This window comes from Heterodontus francisci, chromosome 8 (assembly GCF_036365525.1).
Source record: "Heterodontus francisci isolate sHetFra1 chromosome 8, sHetFra1.hap1, whole genome shotgun sequence".
NCBI lineage: Eukaryota > Metazoa > Chordata > Chondrichthyes > Heterodontiformes > Heterodontidae > Heterodontus > Heterodontus francisci.
In genome coordinates this window covers 8,189,862-8,208,268 of record NC_090378.1, presented here as the reverse complement: position 1 = coordinate 8,208,268, position 18,407 = coordinate 8,189,862, and the positions used below count along the sequence as shown (strand labels likewise).

The window sequence follows — 18,407 nt, the reverse complement described above, 5'->3', positions numbered from 1 at the left end:
ATGTTTTAGCAGCTCCACCTCGTGGTAGCGTTGTCAGCAAATGCAGCCTTCTAATATCTGCCAGTTCTGAAGAAGGGTCACTGACCTGAAACGTTAACTCTGCTTCTCTCTCCACAGATGCTGCCAGACCTGCTGAGTAATTCCAGCATTTCTTGTTTTTATTTCAGATTTCCAGCATCCGCAGTATTTTGCTTTTATATTGCCTCAAACTGTTCTACTTATCTCTTCTACTCTTTTCTGTCCCTATCTTGCATGTTTATATCGCGTGTGCATGCTCGCGGGGGTGCGTCATATATCCGTAGGCATGAACCGTAATAGAGTTAAGTTTAAGGTTTAATAAATTTCATCTTTCTGCTTTAAACCAAAGAATGCCTGTTTGTGCTCAGTTATTTGCCTGATAATTGGAAACTGTGAACAAGGATTCACAAAAAGGGGAGCTCAAAACTGTGTGTTTAAAATTAAATCCTTTTACAATAAGACCAGTTGAATACGGCAAAAGACCCTTAGATACATTGCTCACCTGGTCATAACAGTGACAATGGAAAAAGGCTACTTGGCCTATTGTGTCTGTCCTCCTTGCATTTACCTATTCTTTGCCTGACCTGGGAGTACTAAGTGCTGACACTGGAAGGGGGATGGGGGAGCGGGGGGGGGAGTGTGGTGGGGAGCTGGGGGAGTGGTAGTGAGGAAGAAAATTGTTATTTGGCGAAAGTGTGAAATGCAAAAGCGGATTGGCAGCCCGTCCTATACACCGGCCAATTTTCTTTTTCCGTAATCCCTTAAATGCATCTCTGCATTTTGCCTCAACTCCTTGTGGTGGTGAGTTTCACATTCCCACCACTCTCTGGGTAAAACAATTCTCCAAAATTCCCTATTGGATTTATTGGTGACTATCTTATATTTATGGCCTCTAGTGCTGGACTCTCCCACAATTGGAAACGTTTTCTCCACATCTACCCTATCAAACCTTTTCATAATTTTAAAGACCTCTATCAGTCACCCTCAGATTTCTCTTTTCACCTTGACGAGAATTAAAATGTCCCAAAATAAATCTTCCAATGAGCTTCTGATCAACATATGAATCCCATTGGCATATAATATTCCTAAAGATGATTAAAACAGAGATTGTGGTTTCAAGTTTTGCATAATAAGAGCTAAATGCACGATAAGCCCGAAATCATTGCACGTCTCTAATTCTGGCATTTGGACATCCCTGTTTGTCATCACTGCACCTTAGATAGCTGTGCTTCAGCCACGTGGCTTTAAACTCTGTAATTCCCTCGCTAAATCTCTCCATCTCTTTTTCTCTCTGTCCTCCTTAAAACCTCTTGCAGCAAGCTTTTGGTCACCTGTATTAATATCTTATGAGGCATGGTAGCATAGTGGTTATGTTACTAGACTAGTAATCCAGAGGTCTGGACTGATGATCTGGAGGCATGTTTTGAAAGTGCACATGGCAGCTGGGGAATTTAATTTCAATTAGCTATTATCAGTAATGGTGACCATGAAACTACTGGATTGTCGGAAAAACCTTTAACAGTACCTTCCAAACCCGCAACCTCTTCCACCTAGACGAATAAGGGCAGCAGACACATGGGAACGCCACCACCTACAAATTCCCCTCCAAGTCACACACCATCCTGACTTGGAACTATATCGTCGTTCCTTCACTGTCACTGGGTCAAAATCCTGGAACTCCCTTCCTAACAGCACTGTGGGTGTACCTACCCCACATGGACTGCAGCGGTTCAAGAAGGCAGCTCACCACCACCTTCTCAAGGGCAATTAGGGATGGACAATAAATGCTCACCTGGCCAGCGATGCTCATGTCCCATGAACGATTAAAAAGTAAATAAATAATGGGAGACCGATGTGACACTGACTGTTGTGTGCACCACCCATGTCCAATTTCACCCTGTATATGTTTTAACACTTTGAAACAAGAAGGATCATTCTACTTATAACAAATTTTATTCAAAAATGACTTGCATTTATATAGCACCTTTCCCAGGAGCACAGAATGTCACAAAATGCTTTATAGCCAATAAAATACTTTTGAAGTGTAGTCATTGTTGTAATGTAGGAAACACAGCAGTCAATCTGCACACAGCAAGCTCCCACCAATTGTAATGTGATAATGCCCGAGTCGAAGAGACTTAGCAGTTGGCAGGAAAAAAGATGCAAGGGGAGAGCCAACTGTGTAACAGCCCCGACAACCAATTTTATCTGCAGCACCTGTGGAAGAGTCTGTCACTCTGGTATTGGCCTTTATAGCCACTCCAGGCGCTGCTCCACACACCACTGACCACCTCCAGGCGCTTACCCATTGTCTCCCGAGACAAGGAGGCCAAAGAGAGAGAATGCCCAGAAAAGCTGCTTTTATGTTGATTGAGGGATGAATATTGGCCAGGACACCGGGGAGAACTCCCATGCTTTTCTTTAAAATAGGATCATGGGATCTTTTATACCCATCTGATAGGACTGACAGTTTAATGTCTCATCCAAAAGACGACTTTCATGGCTTCACAGTTTTCCTCGATTCTGAACATTAAGGCTTCTATGTCAGTTCACATGTAAAGATTTTTTGAGATGGTCAGAAGCAATATTCTGCCAGTGTTCTAATTCTGCAGCATTTCTCTGTTTAATGATTAACTTGCTTTATCCACATTCAGATAAGTTTGTCAGATATCTGTTATTTACTTTGCTGATAAAACTACCGGAACTAGATTGGAGGGTAAAACACAGTTATGGTGTGAGCTACAAGAGAATCCAAAATAGTTTATTTAACCAAAATATTTTTAAATTCTATTTTAAACCTTCCAGGTTCTTCAAGTGCACAGGTTTCGTTTGGGCTGGTGCAGGAATCTCCTCAATTAGATTTATTTTGAAGAACAGTGAAAGCCGGAACACTTGAGGGTAATTCTTAGGTGTATGTTCATCAGAAAATAAAGCTGCAACCTATACTGCAAAAAAATAAAAACACCAGCTTAAAAGGTAAACATTCAAAGTTCATGAGAAGTGGGGATGGTCTACATAACATATGTATGCTCGAAGAGGATTTTAAGCAGAAGGTTTGAGGTGTGTGGATGAGATACTGTTGGATTACTGGGCTGAAGTTGGGATATATCTATGCTGTGGTCTGCTATGATCGCAAACTGGAAGACTTGAGCACAAAGCTTCAAGAGCTCTACATTTTAAAAAAAACTCACATAAAACTATTAGATGGAGTAACTTGCAATCTCATTAAGCAAAGTTTAAGACAGAGGCAAATATTTCAGTCACAGGAAGTCAATGGCACACAACAGGCCATTCGGCCCAACTGGCTTATGCCCCACACAAGCCTCTCATCACTTTTCACCTCACCCGATCAGCATATCCTTTTATTCCTTTCTCCCTCATGTGCTTCCTCTTAAATGCATCTGTGTTATTCACATCCTTGTGGCAGTGAGCACACACACACACAAAATATAAAAAGTAAATTTCAAAATGTGTTTGCGTCAATGATTTAAATTTGCACAGCGCCTCTTAGAAACTATAATCCCATAAAGTGTGTACAGTATGCTCAAGAGCATTGAATGTAATGCAATGAGAACAAAAATATTTCAGATATAACTAGTTAGCTGTTAAATAATGGGAGGCCTACAGCTGATTGGAAGTCAGGTTACTCATCACTACTGTACTCTCCTGGTGCAAAATAAAACAAATAATACAGAAAGGTGGCTCAACCATGGCTTACAAAATAAATTAGGGATAGTAATAGATCCAAGGAGGAGAAATATAAAATGGCCAGAACAAGCAGCAAACCTGAGGATTGGGAACAGTTTAGAATTCAGCAAAGTGGGGCAAGGGGATTGATTCGGAAGGGGAAAATAGAGTGTGAGAGTAAGCTTGCAGAGAACATAAAAACTGACTGTAAAAGCTTCTATAAGTATAGAGAAAAAGATTAGTGAAGACAAATGTAGGTCCCTTACAACAAGAAATGGGGGAATTTATAATGGGGAACACAGAAATGACAGACCAATTAAATACATACTTTGGTTCTGTCTTCACAAAGGAGGACACAAATTACCTCCCAGAAATGTTGGGGAACATAGGATCTAGTGAGAAGGAGGAACTGTATGAAATCAGTATTACTAGGGAAATGGTGTTAGGGAAATTGATGGGATTGAAGGCTGATAAATCCCCAGGGTCTGATAATCTACATCCCAGAGTACTTATGGAAGTGGCCCTAGAAATAGTAGATGCATTGCTGGTTATTTTTCAAAATTCTATAGACTCTGAAACAGTTCCAACAGATTGGAGGGTAGCTAATGTAACCCCACTATTTAAAAAAGGAGGTAGAGAGAAAACAGGGAATTATAGACTGGTTAGCCGGACATCAGTAGTGGGGAAAATGCTAGAGTGCGTTATAAAAGATGTAATAGCAGAGCACTTGGAAAACAATGACAGGATCAGACAAAGTCAACATGGATTTATGAAAGGGAAATCATGCTTGACAAATCTACTGGAATTTTTTGAGGATGTAACTAATAGAATAGATAAGGGAAAACCAGTGGATGTGGTGTACTTGGACTTTCAGAAGGCTTTCGGTAAGGTCCCACGTAAGACATTAGCGTGCAAATTTAAAGCTCATGGGATTGGGGGTAAGGTACTGACATGGATAGAGAACTGGTTGGTAGACAGGAACCAAAGAGTAGGAATAAATGGGTCTTTTTCTGAGTGGCAGGCAGTGACTAGTGGGGTACTGCAGGGATCAGTGCTAGGATCCCAGATATTCACAATATATATTAATGATATAGATGAGGGAATTAAATGTAATATATCCAAGTTTGCAGATAACACAAAGCTGGGTGGGATTGGGAGCTGTGAGGAGGATGCAGAGAAGCTCCAGTGTGATTTGGACAGGTTGAATGAGTGGGCAAATACATGGCAGATACAGTATAATGTGGATAAATGTGAGGTTATCCACTTTGGTGGCAAAAACAGAAAGGCAGATTATCTGAATGGTGATAGATTTGGAAAGGGGGAGGTGCAGCGAGACCTGGGTGTCCTTGTGCACCAGCCATAAGATCATGTCATAAGAACTAGGAGCAGGAGTAGGCAATTCAGCCCCTCGAATCTGCTCCACCATTCAATACGATCATGGCTGATCTCACCTCGACCTCAACTCCACTTTCCTGCTCGTTCTCCATAACCCTTCAACCCTTTACTAATTAAAAATCTGTCTATCTCCTCCTTAAATTTACTCAATGTCCCAGCATCCACCGCACTCTGGGGTAGCGAATTCCACAGACTCACGACCCTTAGAGAAGTAATTTCTCCTCATCTCAGTTTTAAATCTGCTACCCCTTATCCTAAAACTATGACCTCTCATTCTAGATTGCTGAAAGTCGCTGAAAGTAAGCACGCAGGTGCAGCAGGCAGTTAAGAAGGCAAATGGTATGCTGGCCTTCATAGCGAGAGGATTCGAGTACAGGAGCAGGGATGTCTTGCTGCAATTACACAGGGCCTTGGTTGGACCACATTTTTTTTTTATTCATTCGTGGGATGTGGGCATCGCTGGCCAGGCCAGCATTTATTGCCCATCCCTAATTGCCCTTGAGAAGGTGGTGGTGAGCTCAATCTGGAGTATTGTGTGCAGTTTTGGTCACCTTATCTGAGGAAGGATGTTCTTGCTATGGAGGGAGTGCAGTGAAGGTTCACCAGACTGATTCCTGGGATGGCAAGACTGAAGTATGAAGAGAGATTGGGTCGATTAGGCTTGTATTCGCTAGAGTTTAGAAGAATGAGAGGTGATCTCATAGAAACCTACAAAATCCTAACAGGACTGGACAGACTAGATACAGGAAGGATGTTCCCGATGGCGGGGGAGTCCAGGACCAGGGGTCACAGTCTAAGGATAAGGGGTAAGCCATTTAGGACTGAGATGAGGAGAGATTTCTTCACCTAGAAGTGGTGAACCTGTGGAACGCTCTACCACAGAAAGCAGTTGAGGCCAAATCATTAAATATATTCAAGAAAGAGTTAGATATAGTTCTTAGGGCTAAAGGGATCAAGGGATACGGGGTGAAAGCAGGAACAGGTTACTGATGTTTGGATGATCAGCCACGATCGTATTGAATGGCGAAGCAGGCTCGAAGGGCCGAATGGCCTACTCCTGCTCCTATTTTTCTGTTGCCGCTTAACACAATTGAGAAATTATTGCTGTAGAGAATGCAACCTCTGTATGTATATTACTTATCTTACACACAAACATGAATTTTATTGATCAAAGTGCCCTAGTGTATTCCTTATATTGGTCAGTTATGATTATTAAATGAACAGTGCGAACAGAGGACACACGTGGCCTCAGTTCAACATTTCAGCTGAAAGATGGCACCTCAGACATTAAAGCTCACCCTCAGTGCTGCCCTGTCAGCCTGGCCTACGTGCTCAAGTCTCTGGAGCGTCACCACCCGTTGTGCAGCTATTTTGGTTCCCCCACCTGCGTTAAATTCATAACTTTTATAAAATTCATGTTGAGTTGTGTTTAATTCATACTAACATCATGGCAGCCACAAGAGCTCTGACTATATTCTAAACCAAAAACATAACTGCAAGGAAAGCAGGAATATTGCTTCATGTAATCAGAGATTACATCTGGAGGAGATTTACTAGAATGGTACCAGAGATGAGGAAGTTCAGTTACATGGAGACTGAAGAAGCTGGAGTTATTCTCCTTAGAGTAGTGGTTCTGAAACTCTCGGCCTCAGACCACTTAGGCAGGCCAGCAGATCCCGCGGACTACCGACCGGAGTTACCCCCACCCCCCTTCCGCTGCAAAAGACTCAGAATTAATGGGAAGAGCAATGCTGCTTTTGATAAGACACCAGTGACACTGTGTCTGGTTTCAAGCTGGAGAGCTTCAGCCTCATGTTGGGTTCCGAATTCAGCCAGTTCCTCTTAGTTTTCACCCAAAGTGTTGCAAATCTGATCGCGCAGTTGTACATTGTTGGGAATAGCAGCAGGTTCTTCGGAGTTGCCTCAGCGAGTCCAGGATACTCAGACCCCAAGTGGAGCCACAAGTCCATCAAACCTTTCTTACCGAATACCAGCTTCAGTGACTTCCATTTTGGACCAGCCCACGGACCACACTTTGAGAGCCACTGCCTTAGAGCAGGGTAGGTCAAGGGGAGATTAAGTGGGAGGCGTTCAAAATCATGAAGGCTTTTGATGGTGTAAATAAGGAGAAACTGTGATCAATCGGGAGCATAGAAAATTTGATTTGTGTGGATAGCCAGTTAGATTGCCATTTGTTAGAAAATACTTCACCATGTGTGACTAGCAGTTAAAATCTGGCCCAACAACTAAACCTTTAAAGAGCTTTGATATGTAGCAGACAGAAAAATAACTTCCTAAATGCCCTTTCTTATTTCAACTCTACATTTAAAAATAGCTTGCACTGTTCTGGTTTTCCACACCCTAACTGCTGGGCTTTGTATGGTAAACATTGTAAAATGAAGCAACAAACTTGGAATTAGTGGCTGTAAGGTTAATGATTCTCTCGGTGCCCTTTATACCCATCAGCTATAGAAAGCACTCAGTTCCTTCCTTCTGAATTTATTGCTCCAGGACTCTAAAAGGTTAGTGACCGAGGTGTCATTGACACAAAAACTACTTCAAAAAGATGACATACCTCTGACCATCCTGACAGTAACAAATAACAGTAGAAAGTGTTGTGTTGGCTCACAGAGTTTTCACCACCAATGTGCTTTAGACCAGATTGGTAAAGCATTGTAACATTTACAAAATGTTAAAAAGGTCAAACACCTTACAGTTGAATTTTAACAAATCTTAGCACAGAAGAAAAAGATTCAGGCATTTGGTCAAACAAGTAACAAGTTCAGGTTTTATAGATGGCCATCTATAATACAACAAAAATGAAACAACCCTAGAATGAAAAATAACCATTCTAGAACTCGAAAAGTTGTTTCCTTCACGCAGGAGTAGATTGTTTGTAAAATAGACTGTGCAGTTAGTGTGGCTGAGCAGGTTTATTAAAAAAAAAATCAGTCATGATATGCCTAACCATCCAAAACTTCACGGCACATGTTCTATAATCATTAATAGCATTTACAGGAGGTCGTCAACTCAATACAAAACTTTCCCCAAAAACAAGCAGCCGGCAGAACTGTCGAAAACACAAGGAGCGACTTCTACAGCAAGTGATATACATGGCAGCTGAAACGATCACTGACGGCATAAGTAAATAGTGTGAATCATCATTCTGTATTTAAACTAGTGGTTACAGCAAATACAGAAAACTGCACAAGAACACAGTTCAGAGAGAGGTCTATGGCACGAAGGCTTAGATCAGTGGAAATAAAAAACAAACGATGAATTGGGGGAAAAATTATGGTTTGTCTGATAGTGAAAACTTCCAATCAGATAGCAAAAAGTCTGTTCGCTTTCTAAGTGGCCTTGAAGGCCACAAGGATGGGCATGCCAAGTGACCAGTAGCAAGAGTGTGGGGACAGGGCAATTGGAGGCATGAGGTGATATGACAACACATCCAGGAATACTTCCAACCAGAGCTGGCAATGCTAAAACCAGTAGTTTGCACATGTAGATTTATTTTCCACTGAGTTACACAGTGATAGATTCAAGCCTCTAAGCAGATGCTTCATTGCAATACCGAGAGAGTGTCACATTGTCCAAGATCAGATGGACCACAGCACTATGTAGTGAGCAGGAGGATTCTGAGTGTCCTATCCAGTATACCTCCATCAACCAGCACACAAAAGCAGATTAACAGGGCTTGTAACTTTTGGGTTTATGGAATCTTACCATTCCGCAAGGCGATGGTCACATGTCTATCAGTCAACACTAACTATGCTTCAATAGTAATTCATACGTTTACAGAGAGTAGAACGTGGGAGACCAGCCAGAAGAGAACTTCAGGCCATCCAAAACGCCACTGCCCCATCCTAACTCACACCAATTCCTGTTCACCCATCACCCCAGTGTTCACTGACCTACACTAGAAGCTGGATAAGCAACGGGTCGATTTTAAAATTCTCATCCGTGTTTTCAAATCCCTCCATGGCCTCGCCCCTCCCTATTTCTGTAATCTCCTCCAGCCCTGCAACCCTCCAAGATCTCTGCACTCCTCTTGAGCGTCTACGATTTTAATTGCTCCACCATTTGCAGCTGTAGCTTTACTGTCTGGGCGATCGATAGCATTGTGGTCATGTTACTGAACTAATAATCCAGAGGCCCGGACTAATGTTCTGGAGAAACAAGTGCAAATTCCACCAAGACAGCTGGAAGAATTTAAATTCAATTAATTAATTAATTAATAATAACATGCTAGTCTCAGTAAGCTACTGGATTGTCATAAAAACCCACAGGTTCACGAATGCCCTTCAGGAGAGGAAATCTGCCATCCTTACTTGGTCTGGCCTACATGTGACTCCAGACCCACACCAGTGTGGTTGACTCTTGACTGCCCTCTGAAATGGCCGAGCAAGCTTCTCCGTTGGAGGTGGCTCACCACCTGCTCAAGGGCAATTAGGGATGGGCAATAAATGTCAGTAATGCTCATATCCTAAGAAGGAATAAATAAATCCTGGGCCCTAAGTTCTGGAATGTCCCCCCATAAATTTCTCTGCCTCTCCTACCTTACTTTCCTCCTTTAAGACACTTAAAACCCAAGCCTTTGGTCATCCTCCCCATGTAGAAGCATCATGTTTTGTTTTATAACACCCCTGTGACACACCTTGGGATGTTTTAGGACAGTAAAGGCACTATATAAATGCAAGTTGTTATTGTGAAGTCCTCAGGATCTCTCTCCAGAACATGATAAAAGGAGAGATGTAAACAGAAATCTTCCTTTTTCCGTTTACAGTGCAATCAATCTTCAATGGGACTTGATAACCAATTAAAATGATTCAGTCGATGGTTCAAAGTTGGTTATTCATTGTGAATGTGCAATGTAAATGGAATATTGCAACACAAGAGGCCAAATAGCGTCACTTGGTTGGAAAGTAGCTATTCTGATACAGAAGGAAGTTACTTAATATTCTTTTAAAAATGGAGTGTGTTGAATATAGCAATTAACAGTTCAACTGGATGATTCAGAGGGTCTTCTGTATTGAGTGAGGGGGAATGGAGAGGGAATATATTGTGCACTCCTGCTATCCATTGTCTAACATTTGGAAGTTGCCTCGGTCACAAATTCCACACCTTTACCTCATCTAAAGCTGCATGTGCAGAACTTAAATTCAGTCTGAACATCCAGCTATACACATCAAGTTAAACAAATTCTATTGCATTCTTAATGAATAAGATACGGATTGTAAAATTACTTTGGTTTTCCTCACGGCCATTTGTTACAGCTATCTCCCCAATTGAGCTGTTGCTCGTACTCTCACCTCCGAGTGAGAAGTTTGTGGGTTTAAGTCCCACTCCAGTACAAAATCAAAGGTAACACATCCAGTGCAGTATTGAGGGAGTACTGTGTTCTCTGTGGTGCCGTCTTCCTAGAAGGTGTTATTTCCTAAACTAGGGGCTCTGTCTGCCTTCCCAGATGGATGCAAGAGATCTCATAGTACTGTTTCGAAGCAGAGCAGGGGTGGCCTCTGCCCTGTCCTGGCCAATATTTATCCTTCAACCAACAATCAAAAAAAGTCATTTAGCACATTGTGGGACCTTGCCGTGTGCAAATTGGTTACAGTGTTTCAAACATTATAACAGTGACTATACTTCAAAAGTAGTACATCATTGGCTGTAAAGCACCTTAGGGTGGCCTAGGGCCGGAAAAGCCACTAGATAAATGTAGGTCTCTATCTTTAGATTAGATGACTAGAACACAGAATCGTTACAGCACAGAAGGAGGTCATTCAGCCCATCATGTTTGCATCGGCTCTCCAAGTGAGCAATTCATCTAGTGCTACTCCCCTGCCTTCTCCTCGTAACCCTGCACATTCTTCCTTTTCATATAATGGTCTAATTCCCCTTTGAATGCTTCGATTGAACCTGCCTCCACCATACTCGGGCAGTGCATTCCAGACCTTAATCACTTGCTGCATGAAGAAGTTTTTCCTCATGTCACTTTTTCTTCTTTTGCCAAATACTTTAAATCTGTGCCCTCTTGTTCTCGATCCTTTCACGAGTAGGAACAGTTTCTCCCCATCTACTCTGTCTAGACCCCTCATGATTTTGAATACCTCTATCAAATCACACCTCAGCCTTTTCTTCCAAGGAAAACAGTCCCAACTTCTCCAATCTACCTTCATAACTGAAGTTCCTAATCCTTGGAATCATTCCTATGAATCTTTTCTGCATTCTCTCCAATGCCTTAACATCTTTCCTTAAATGCGGCACCCAGAACTGGACGCAATACTCCAGCTGAGATCGAACTAGTGTCTTACACAAGTTCAACATTGCTCTTGTACTCGATGCCCCTATTGATAAAGCCCAGGACACTGCTTTATTAACCGCTCTCTCAACCTGTCCTGCCACCTTCAATGACTTACACACATATATACCCAGGTGCCTCTGCTCCTGCACCCGCTTTGAATTGTACCCTTTATTCTATATTGTCTCTCCATGTTCTTCCTACCAAAATGAATCACTTCACATTTCTCTGCATTGAACTTCATCTGCCACCTGTCTGCCCATTCCACCAACTTGTCCATGTCCTTTTGAAGTTCCGCAGTATCTTCCTCACAGTTCACAATGCTTCCAAGTTTCACATCATCCACAAACTTTGAAACATTGCTCTGTACACCATCCTGCCTGCTCAATATTATCTATGCATCAAGACTTTCAAACATACTTTATACTGAAATAGGATAGGTTATTTAGCATATTGAGATTGTTATTACGAGTATTAGCAGATAGTCCCAACTTGCCAGCATAATCCTCCAGTGACACCACATCTCCTGAGGTTTGAAGAGTTACAACAACTCCCACGTTACATCATGGAGTTCCAACCAGTTGAGTGTTTACTTTGGAATTTAATAAATTAGTTTTGCAGTAGATCCAAGAAGGAATTAAATTGACATCTACATATTTGTGTTTATGGAAGGGTGTTTTTGATGCAATGTTAGTACACAGCAATGAACAGCAACACACAAGGTCAAAGGCTAGTCAAAGAAGTTGATTTTAACGAACATCTAAAAAGGAGGGACAGGGGTTTAGAGGGGGAATTCCAGAGCTTAAGATCTAGACAGCTGAAGGCACGCCACCAATGTGGGGTGAAGTGGGAAGAGATTTACAAAACGTCTAGAATTGGAGGACTGCAGATCAGAGCAGCAATCCCAGTTTCCATTGGGAGTGATGACAAGATGCAATATAGAAAGTATTTGAATGGCCCCTCTTTGGAAGGCCTCTAGATTCTTTTTAAAGATGTGATAAAATAAGGACACAATTAGACCAGGTTACTCAGTTTATTTCACTTCCAAAAATGAGCCTTTTTCTGACTTACATTTTCAACATTCCACATTTACAATTTAGATTTGCCGAGTATATATTAAATTTTGATAATCTAATTAATGTATAAAAAAGTCTAATACTAGTTAAGTTTAGCTCACTTTTGCTATTTCAGGCATCACATTTTGGTTCATGACAATATCTGGAACAAATATTCAAAACACATACTTTCTGGAATTCCATCCCCCCCCCCCCCATCATCATTATTATGTGAATGCCCCATGGGAGTAACCCATCCACGTAAATTGGCATTAAAATAAAGCCCATCAGAAAATCTGGGCTTCCGTGCATGAATCAAAAATAAAAACGAGAGGACACAAGGAGAAAACAGAAATAAAAACAGAGACTGGTTAACGGAGGGTCTCCAACCAGCATCAAACCTGCCTCTGCTTTACTCAGACACTTGTAGGGCCTCCCGAGTATCTCCAGCACTTTCAGTTCCATTCCAATTTTCTCTTTTTGCTTCACTGCCAGCTTTGAGGCTTTTAAATCCGCTTGAGATTAAGAAGTCTAGGTGAGACGGGTTATTGTGCCAGATGGAAAATTTTGCCACAGAGCCAATTGCTAGCGGTACTTTCTGAACTCCTTGCTACAGTGCTCATGAAGGGGCCAAACGACCAGTGAAACAACAGCTCCGAGACATCATTTCGGCAGCTCCGAGATAATTGCAGCTGGTCAAGAATTCACTTTAAAAAGACCACAGATGGAAAAAGTTAGCCCACAAATTGGAGTTGTCATCAAGTCCAGGTCCTAATGGCACATTGGCTTGACAGTTCTAGGTAAGGAAGTTATTATGACAATCACAGCACCTATCTCAGCCTACACCTGTACCATTAGACAATGTTATCTGTAGTCTCAGACCTCTCAAGTTAAACATAATGTAAATCTGCATATCCTATGCAGCATGTTATTTCTTCAAAGCAGAATATCCAGTCTCAAATCAGGTTGCATGTCCTTGTGGCATTCAAACAAGTCAGCTCCCAATCTACTGAAATGAACACAAAGATCCAGGTTTCCTCCCTTTCCCACCACCATGCCCATCCAGTTAGATGGACCACTCTCCATTTTGTCAAAACAGACTCGCGGGGTTCAAAGGCCTGCTCCAGTTATGTTCCCATTTCAGATCTATAAAACATTTTAAAAAAAAGTGAAGGAAAGAAATATGGAAATTGTACTTGCATTTCAAATGCGTTATCATCCTAATGACATAGGAGGCCATTCAGCCCTTCAGTTTCATGCTGCTCTCCACAGAACAATCCAGTCAGTCCCTCTCCCTGCTCTATCCCCTGTAGCCCTGCAAGTTTATTTCCCTCAAGTGCCCATCTGTCATGCAGGCCCCCACCTGCCAAGAATGAGGCTTATTAATTTTGTCATATGGAACATTGATTTTAAACTCGCTGGGAAGAGGAGGCCTGTTACAAGGGCTGCCAGACACATAGCTGAAAAACATTTGCATGCTAACAGACCGTGCTGTGGGGACAAAAAAGGACCATTCTGTGACACATTCAGCCCACAATGGATTTTGATCACCAGACGTTGAAGGTGTAAGGAAGAGCATTCCAGAGATTGGTTAAACCAGCTGGTCATATGACTAACAGGCTGGTTCAGGGTTTTTGAACTCAAAGACTGTTTGCTCTTGGATCGAGAAGACCTCTCCTGTCTGCTCCCATCTTTCTCAAGCCTCTGGAACCACTGAGGACACATCAACTTAGAGAGAAAAGTCTCCAACATCGCACAAGGTTTAAGAATAGTATTGGACCCCAACAAAAAACAAGAGCTACCTACAATCAATGACTTTACAGCGAGCTCGAAGAACAGTAACCAAAACCATCTTCAGATACTGCCTCAAAATTGTCCACTTTATTTATTCTGCCTCTATCTGCATGTATCGTGTATCCGTCGGCGTTAACTGAATTATAATTTAAAGTTTAATAAAGTTCAACCTTTTTTCTTTAAACCTAAGAAAACCTGTTTGGCTAGTTTCATTGCCTTATAATTGGAAGTTAGTGAACTAAGGGGGAGCGAGAAAAAAAAAAACGGTGTTTAAAACAAAACCCTGTTACGGTAAGACCAGGTGAAGGCTGAGAGGGAACCCTAGACCCCTTTCTCACCTGGTCATAACACAATCCAATTTCCTTTTGAAATCATTGATTGTCTCCACTTCCACCAGCCTTGTTGGCAGTGAGTTCCAGGTCATTACTACTTGCTGAAAAAAGTTCTTCCTCATTCCCCTGACATATCTTTCCCAAAACCTTAAACCTGTGTCTCCTAGTCCTTGTGCCATCAGCTAATGGGAATAGAAATAATGTGTAAAAGAACACAAGAAATAGGAGAAGTAGACCATTCGGCCCATCGAGCCTGCTCCACCATTCAATACAATCATGGCTGATCTTGGGCTTCAATTCCACTTTCCTACCCACTCCCCATATCCCTTGATTCCCGGCGAGACCAAAAATCTATCTATCTATCTATCCCAGCCTTAAATGTATTCAATTATGGAGCATCCAAAACCTTCTGGGATAGAGAATTCCAAAGATTCACAACCCTTTGAGTGAAGTAATTTCTCCTCATCTCAGTCCTGAATGATTGGCCCCTTATCCTGAGACTGTGTCCCCGTGTTCTAGATTCCCCGACCAGTGGGAACAATCTCTCAGCTTCTACCCTATCAAGCCCTTTCAGAATCTTATGTGTCTCAATTAGATCACCTCTCATTCTTCTAAACTACAGAGAATATAGGCTCAATTTACTCAGCCTCTCATCATAGGACAAACTCCTCATTCCAGGGACCAATTTAGTAAATCTTCGCTGCACTGCCTCCAGTGCAAGTGTATCCTTTCTTAAATGGAGACCAAACCTGCACACAATATTCCAGATGCAGTCTCACCAAAGCCCTGTACAATTTAGTCAGACCTTTTTATTCCTGTACTCCAAACCCCTTGCAATAAAGGCCAACATGCCATTTGCCTTTCTAATAACCTGCAGCATCTGCATGTTAACTTTGTGCATTCAAACAAGTCAGCTCCCAATCAACTGAACATTGTAACATTCACTATTGAACAAGTTGTTGTTGTAAATTTACCATCGTGCAAGTCTTACAGCAGCCTGTCCCTACCACCATGCTATAACAATAAGTACAGCCCAGCATGCCATCAAAGCCAGATCTACCCAGCCACTCTGAAAAGTGGTTCTGCAGGTTTTTAGTACATCAAGACCTATAGGCTTAACTTTTTCTCCCAGGAGTAACCAACCTCACCCATCACAGTGAATGGCAATGGGCTTGCGACTTACCAACATGCACAGATAGCAACAATTTGCATTTACAAAATGCCTTTACCATAAAGCCAAGCAACACCAAGGACTGGATTTTAACCAGCTCTCTGGAGATAGGCAGCCTCATAACATGGCGGTGGAAGATATCAGGAGGGGAACCCGTCGTCTTCCCGCTGCTACGGGATTTTCTCAACAGCGGGACCCTCGACAGTGCGGCTGCTTGCCGACTTCCTGGTCCCACTGGCATTTTACCTGTGTCATGAGGAGCTGCCACTGCGTGGGGAGACCACTGGATAAACCACAGTGGCATCCCAGAGGGTTCCCAGCGGTGGAGATGAGGGGGGGGATGGGGCCTTCTTTTTGGCTGCTCCGTGGCCCAAGGATGGGCCCCCGGGAGCAATGGCCACCCCCGTGGCTATGACGCCACCAATGGTGGATGCACCACTCCGATCTCCAGGGCTTGCCTAGCCCCAGCACATTAAATTTAAAGAAAAACTTTACTTGGCCTCTGAGGGCGCCTCAACATGGAGGGACCCCCTTCTTTCTGTAACCACAGCAGAGGCCACCTCTACCAGCGGGGCTGTGGAGGCTGGTGACTGTCTGATTGTGCCAGCACCTTGCGGGGCATCTGCCATCCTCAATCGGAAGGCGGTCCAAGCAGTGACCTAATTGGCTGTCAGTAAAATGCTGCCCAAGGTCCCACCATCCATCTGCGTGGGCTCAGGTCCTGCGTTCGGTTCCAGCGGCCGGACAACCCGAGCTTTGATAAAATTTCAGCCCAAGGTGATGGGGATAAAGCAGAGGAGTGGGACTGACTGGATTCCTCTGTGGAGAGCTGGCATGGACTTGATGGGCCAAATGGCCTCCTTTCATGCCCACATGTCACTTCAACAGGGAATTAAAATTTGACACAGAGCTCCATGAGAAAAGATAGACAGACAGGTGATGTAGGTTTTAAAGGTGTGTTTTAAAAAGGATGAGAGGGGTAGAGAGGCAGGAGGTGGAGGGGTTTAGGGAAGGAATTCCAGAGCTTAGGGCCCAGGCAACTGAAGGCATGGCCACAATGGTGGAGGGACGGAAAATTGAGGATGTACGAGAAGCTGGAATTGGAGGAGCAGAGAGATCTGGGATGGTTACAGGAGGTTTCAATATGCATTCTTAAACAGTTTTCAATTTTGATGACAAAAGTGCCATTTTCAAGACTTCAAAGTTCACTAGAAAGTCATGCGGCATAAAATGTAAAATAGAGATCTTCTTTAAATGAGAAATCCTAGGCAGTGTATACAGTGTGGCACCAACTAGGGCACTGGCAGAGGGAGCCGGCACAGTGTTCTCCTGAAACAGGTTACCAGGTGCCTCTCCCATGGAGCCAAAGCCACTCTCCTGCAATCGAGCCTCAGCAAAGCTCTGGCTCTGTGTGAGAGCAGTGATGCATCACTCTGAAGCCACCCCCTGCCATCAACACGGGGCCCCAGAGCCAAGATGACAGCCCTTGTGTGAGCTGCCACGGAAGCCATCAGAGTGTTATGGTGGGCATCATTTGTCACGTTCATAGAGTTGACTACGTGCTCCCCATTGCGCAAAGCATGGTGACAACTATCTGCCCAAAGTCTTGACTCATGGTGGAGCTGGACTCATGCTTGAACCAGTGCTGCCAGAATTTCTTGGTTGGCCCCCTTGTGGCATCTTATTCCCTCCCCCCCCCCTTACCCGAGCCCCTGTACATTTTCAGCCATTGATTCACCACACGAAGAGCCCCTTCTCTATCTTGCCCTCAGACATGATGCCAGTCACTTCAGGACCATGTGAGCAAGTCTGTACAGTGCAGCCCTGCAATCAAATTTCTAAGCCCCCTCCTCGCCCACTTCACATGAACTATGACCCCCAAGAGGAGCTTCTGAAAATATATTTACTCCATCAAGACAGCCTATTTCCACCTCTAATGTCACCTGATTTCACTCCTGCCTCGGCTCACCCATGGCCGTGTTACCTCTGCACTTGACCATTCCAATGCTCTCCTGACTGGCCTCCCATCTTCCACCTTTCATAGATCCAAAACTCAGCTGCCCATGTCCCAACTCACACCAAATCCCATTCACCCAATACCCATGCTCACTGACCTACAATGGCTCCTGGTCCAATGCCTTGATTTTAAAAATTTTCATCCGTGTTTTTGAATCACTCCATGCCCTTCCCCATTTCTGTATCCTCCTCCAGCCATCCGAGATCTCTGTGCTCTTCCAGTTCTGGCCTCTTGCCCATCCCCAATTTTCTTCACTCACCATTAGCAGCTGTGCCTTCACCCAAGCTCTAACTTCCCTCCCTGAGCTTTCACCTCCTTCCAAAAGTTCCTTAAAACCTCTGACTGAGCTTTTATCCTAATACCTCCAAATGTGGCTGTGTCAAGTTTTGTTTGACAACACTCCTGTGAAGCACCTTGGGACATTTTACAACATTAAAAGCGCTATATAAATGCAAGATGTTGTTGTACGGGCTTTAAACATCCATGTCTAAATAAGGGGTTTCAGCAATAACTCAAGGGTCTTTAATGAGCTCTTTCAGTGATCCTGTAACTTAGTTTAGTTTAGAGATACAGCACTGAAACAGGCCCTTCGGCCCACCGAGTCTGTGCCGACCATCAACCACCCATTTATACTAATCCT

General features: G+C 43.2%; 1 protein-coding gene across 4 annotated transcripts in view; it reads right to left on the bottom strand.

The window, feature by feature from the left end:
* Window positions 1-12,430: 12,430 nt before the first annotated feature.
* mcoln3b (mucolipin TRP cation channel 3b) overlaps window positions 12,431-18,407 on the bottom strand; it is a 65,937-nt gene continuing 59,960 nt past the window's right edge. For 3 of the 4 annotated variants that reach the window (XM_068036335.1, XM_068036338.1, XM_068036336.1), the window contains one exon: window positions 12,431-13,160. In XM_068036335.1, coding sequence (XP_067892436.1) covers window positions 13,073-13,160 — 88 coding nt within the window. In that variant the 3' untranslated portion in view covers window positions 12,431-13,072. Of the gene's footprint in view, window positions 13,600-18,407 lie in introns of all 4 variants that reach the window. The other variant, XM_068036337.1, reaches the window with a different exon arrangement.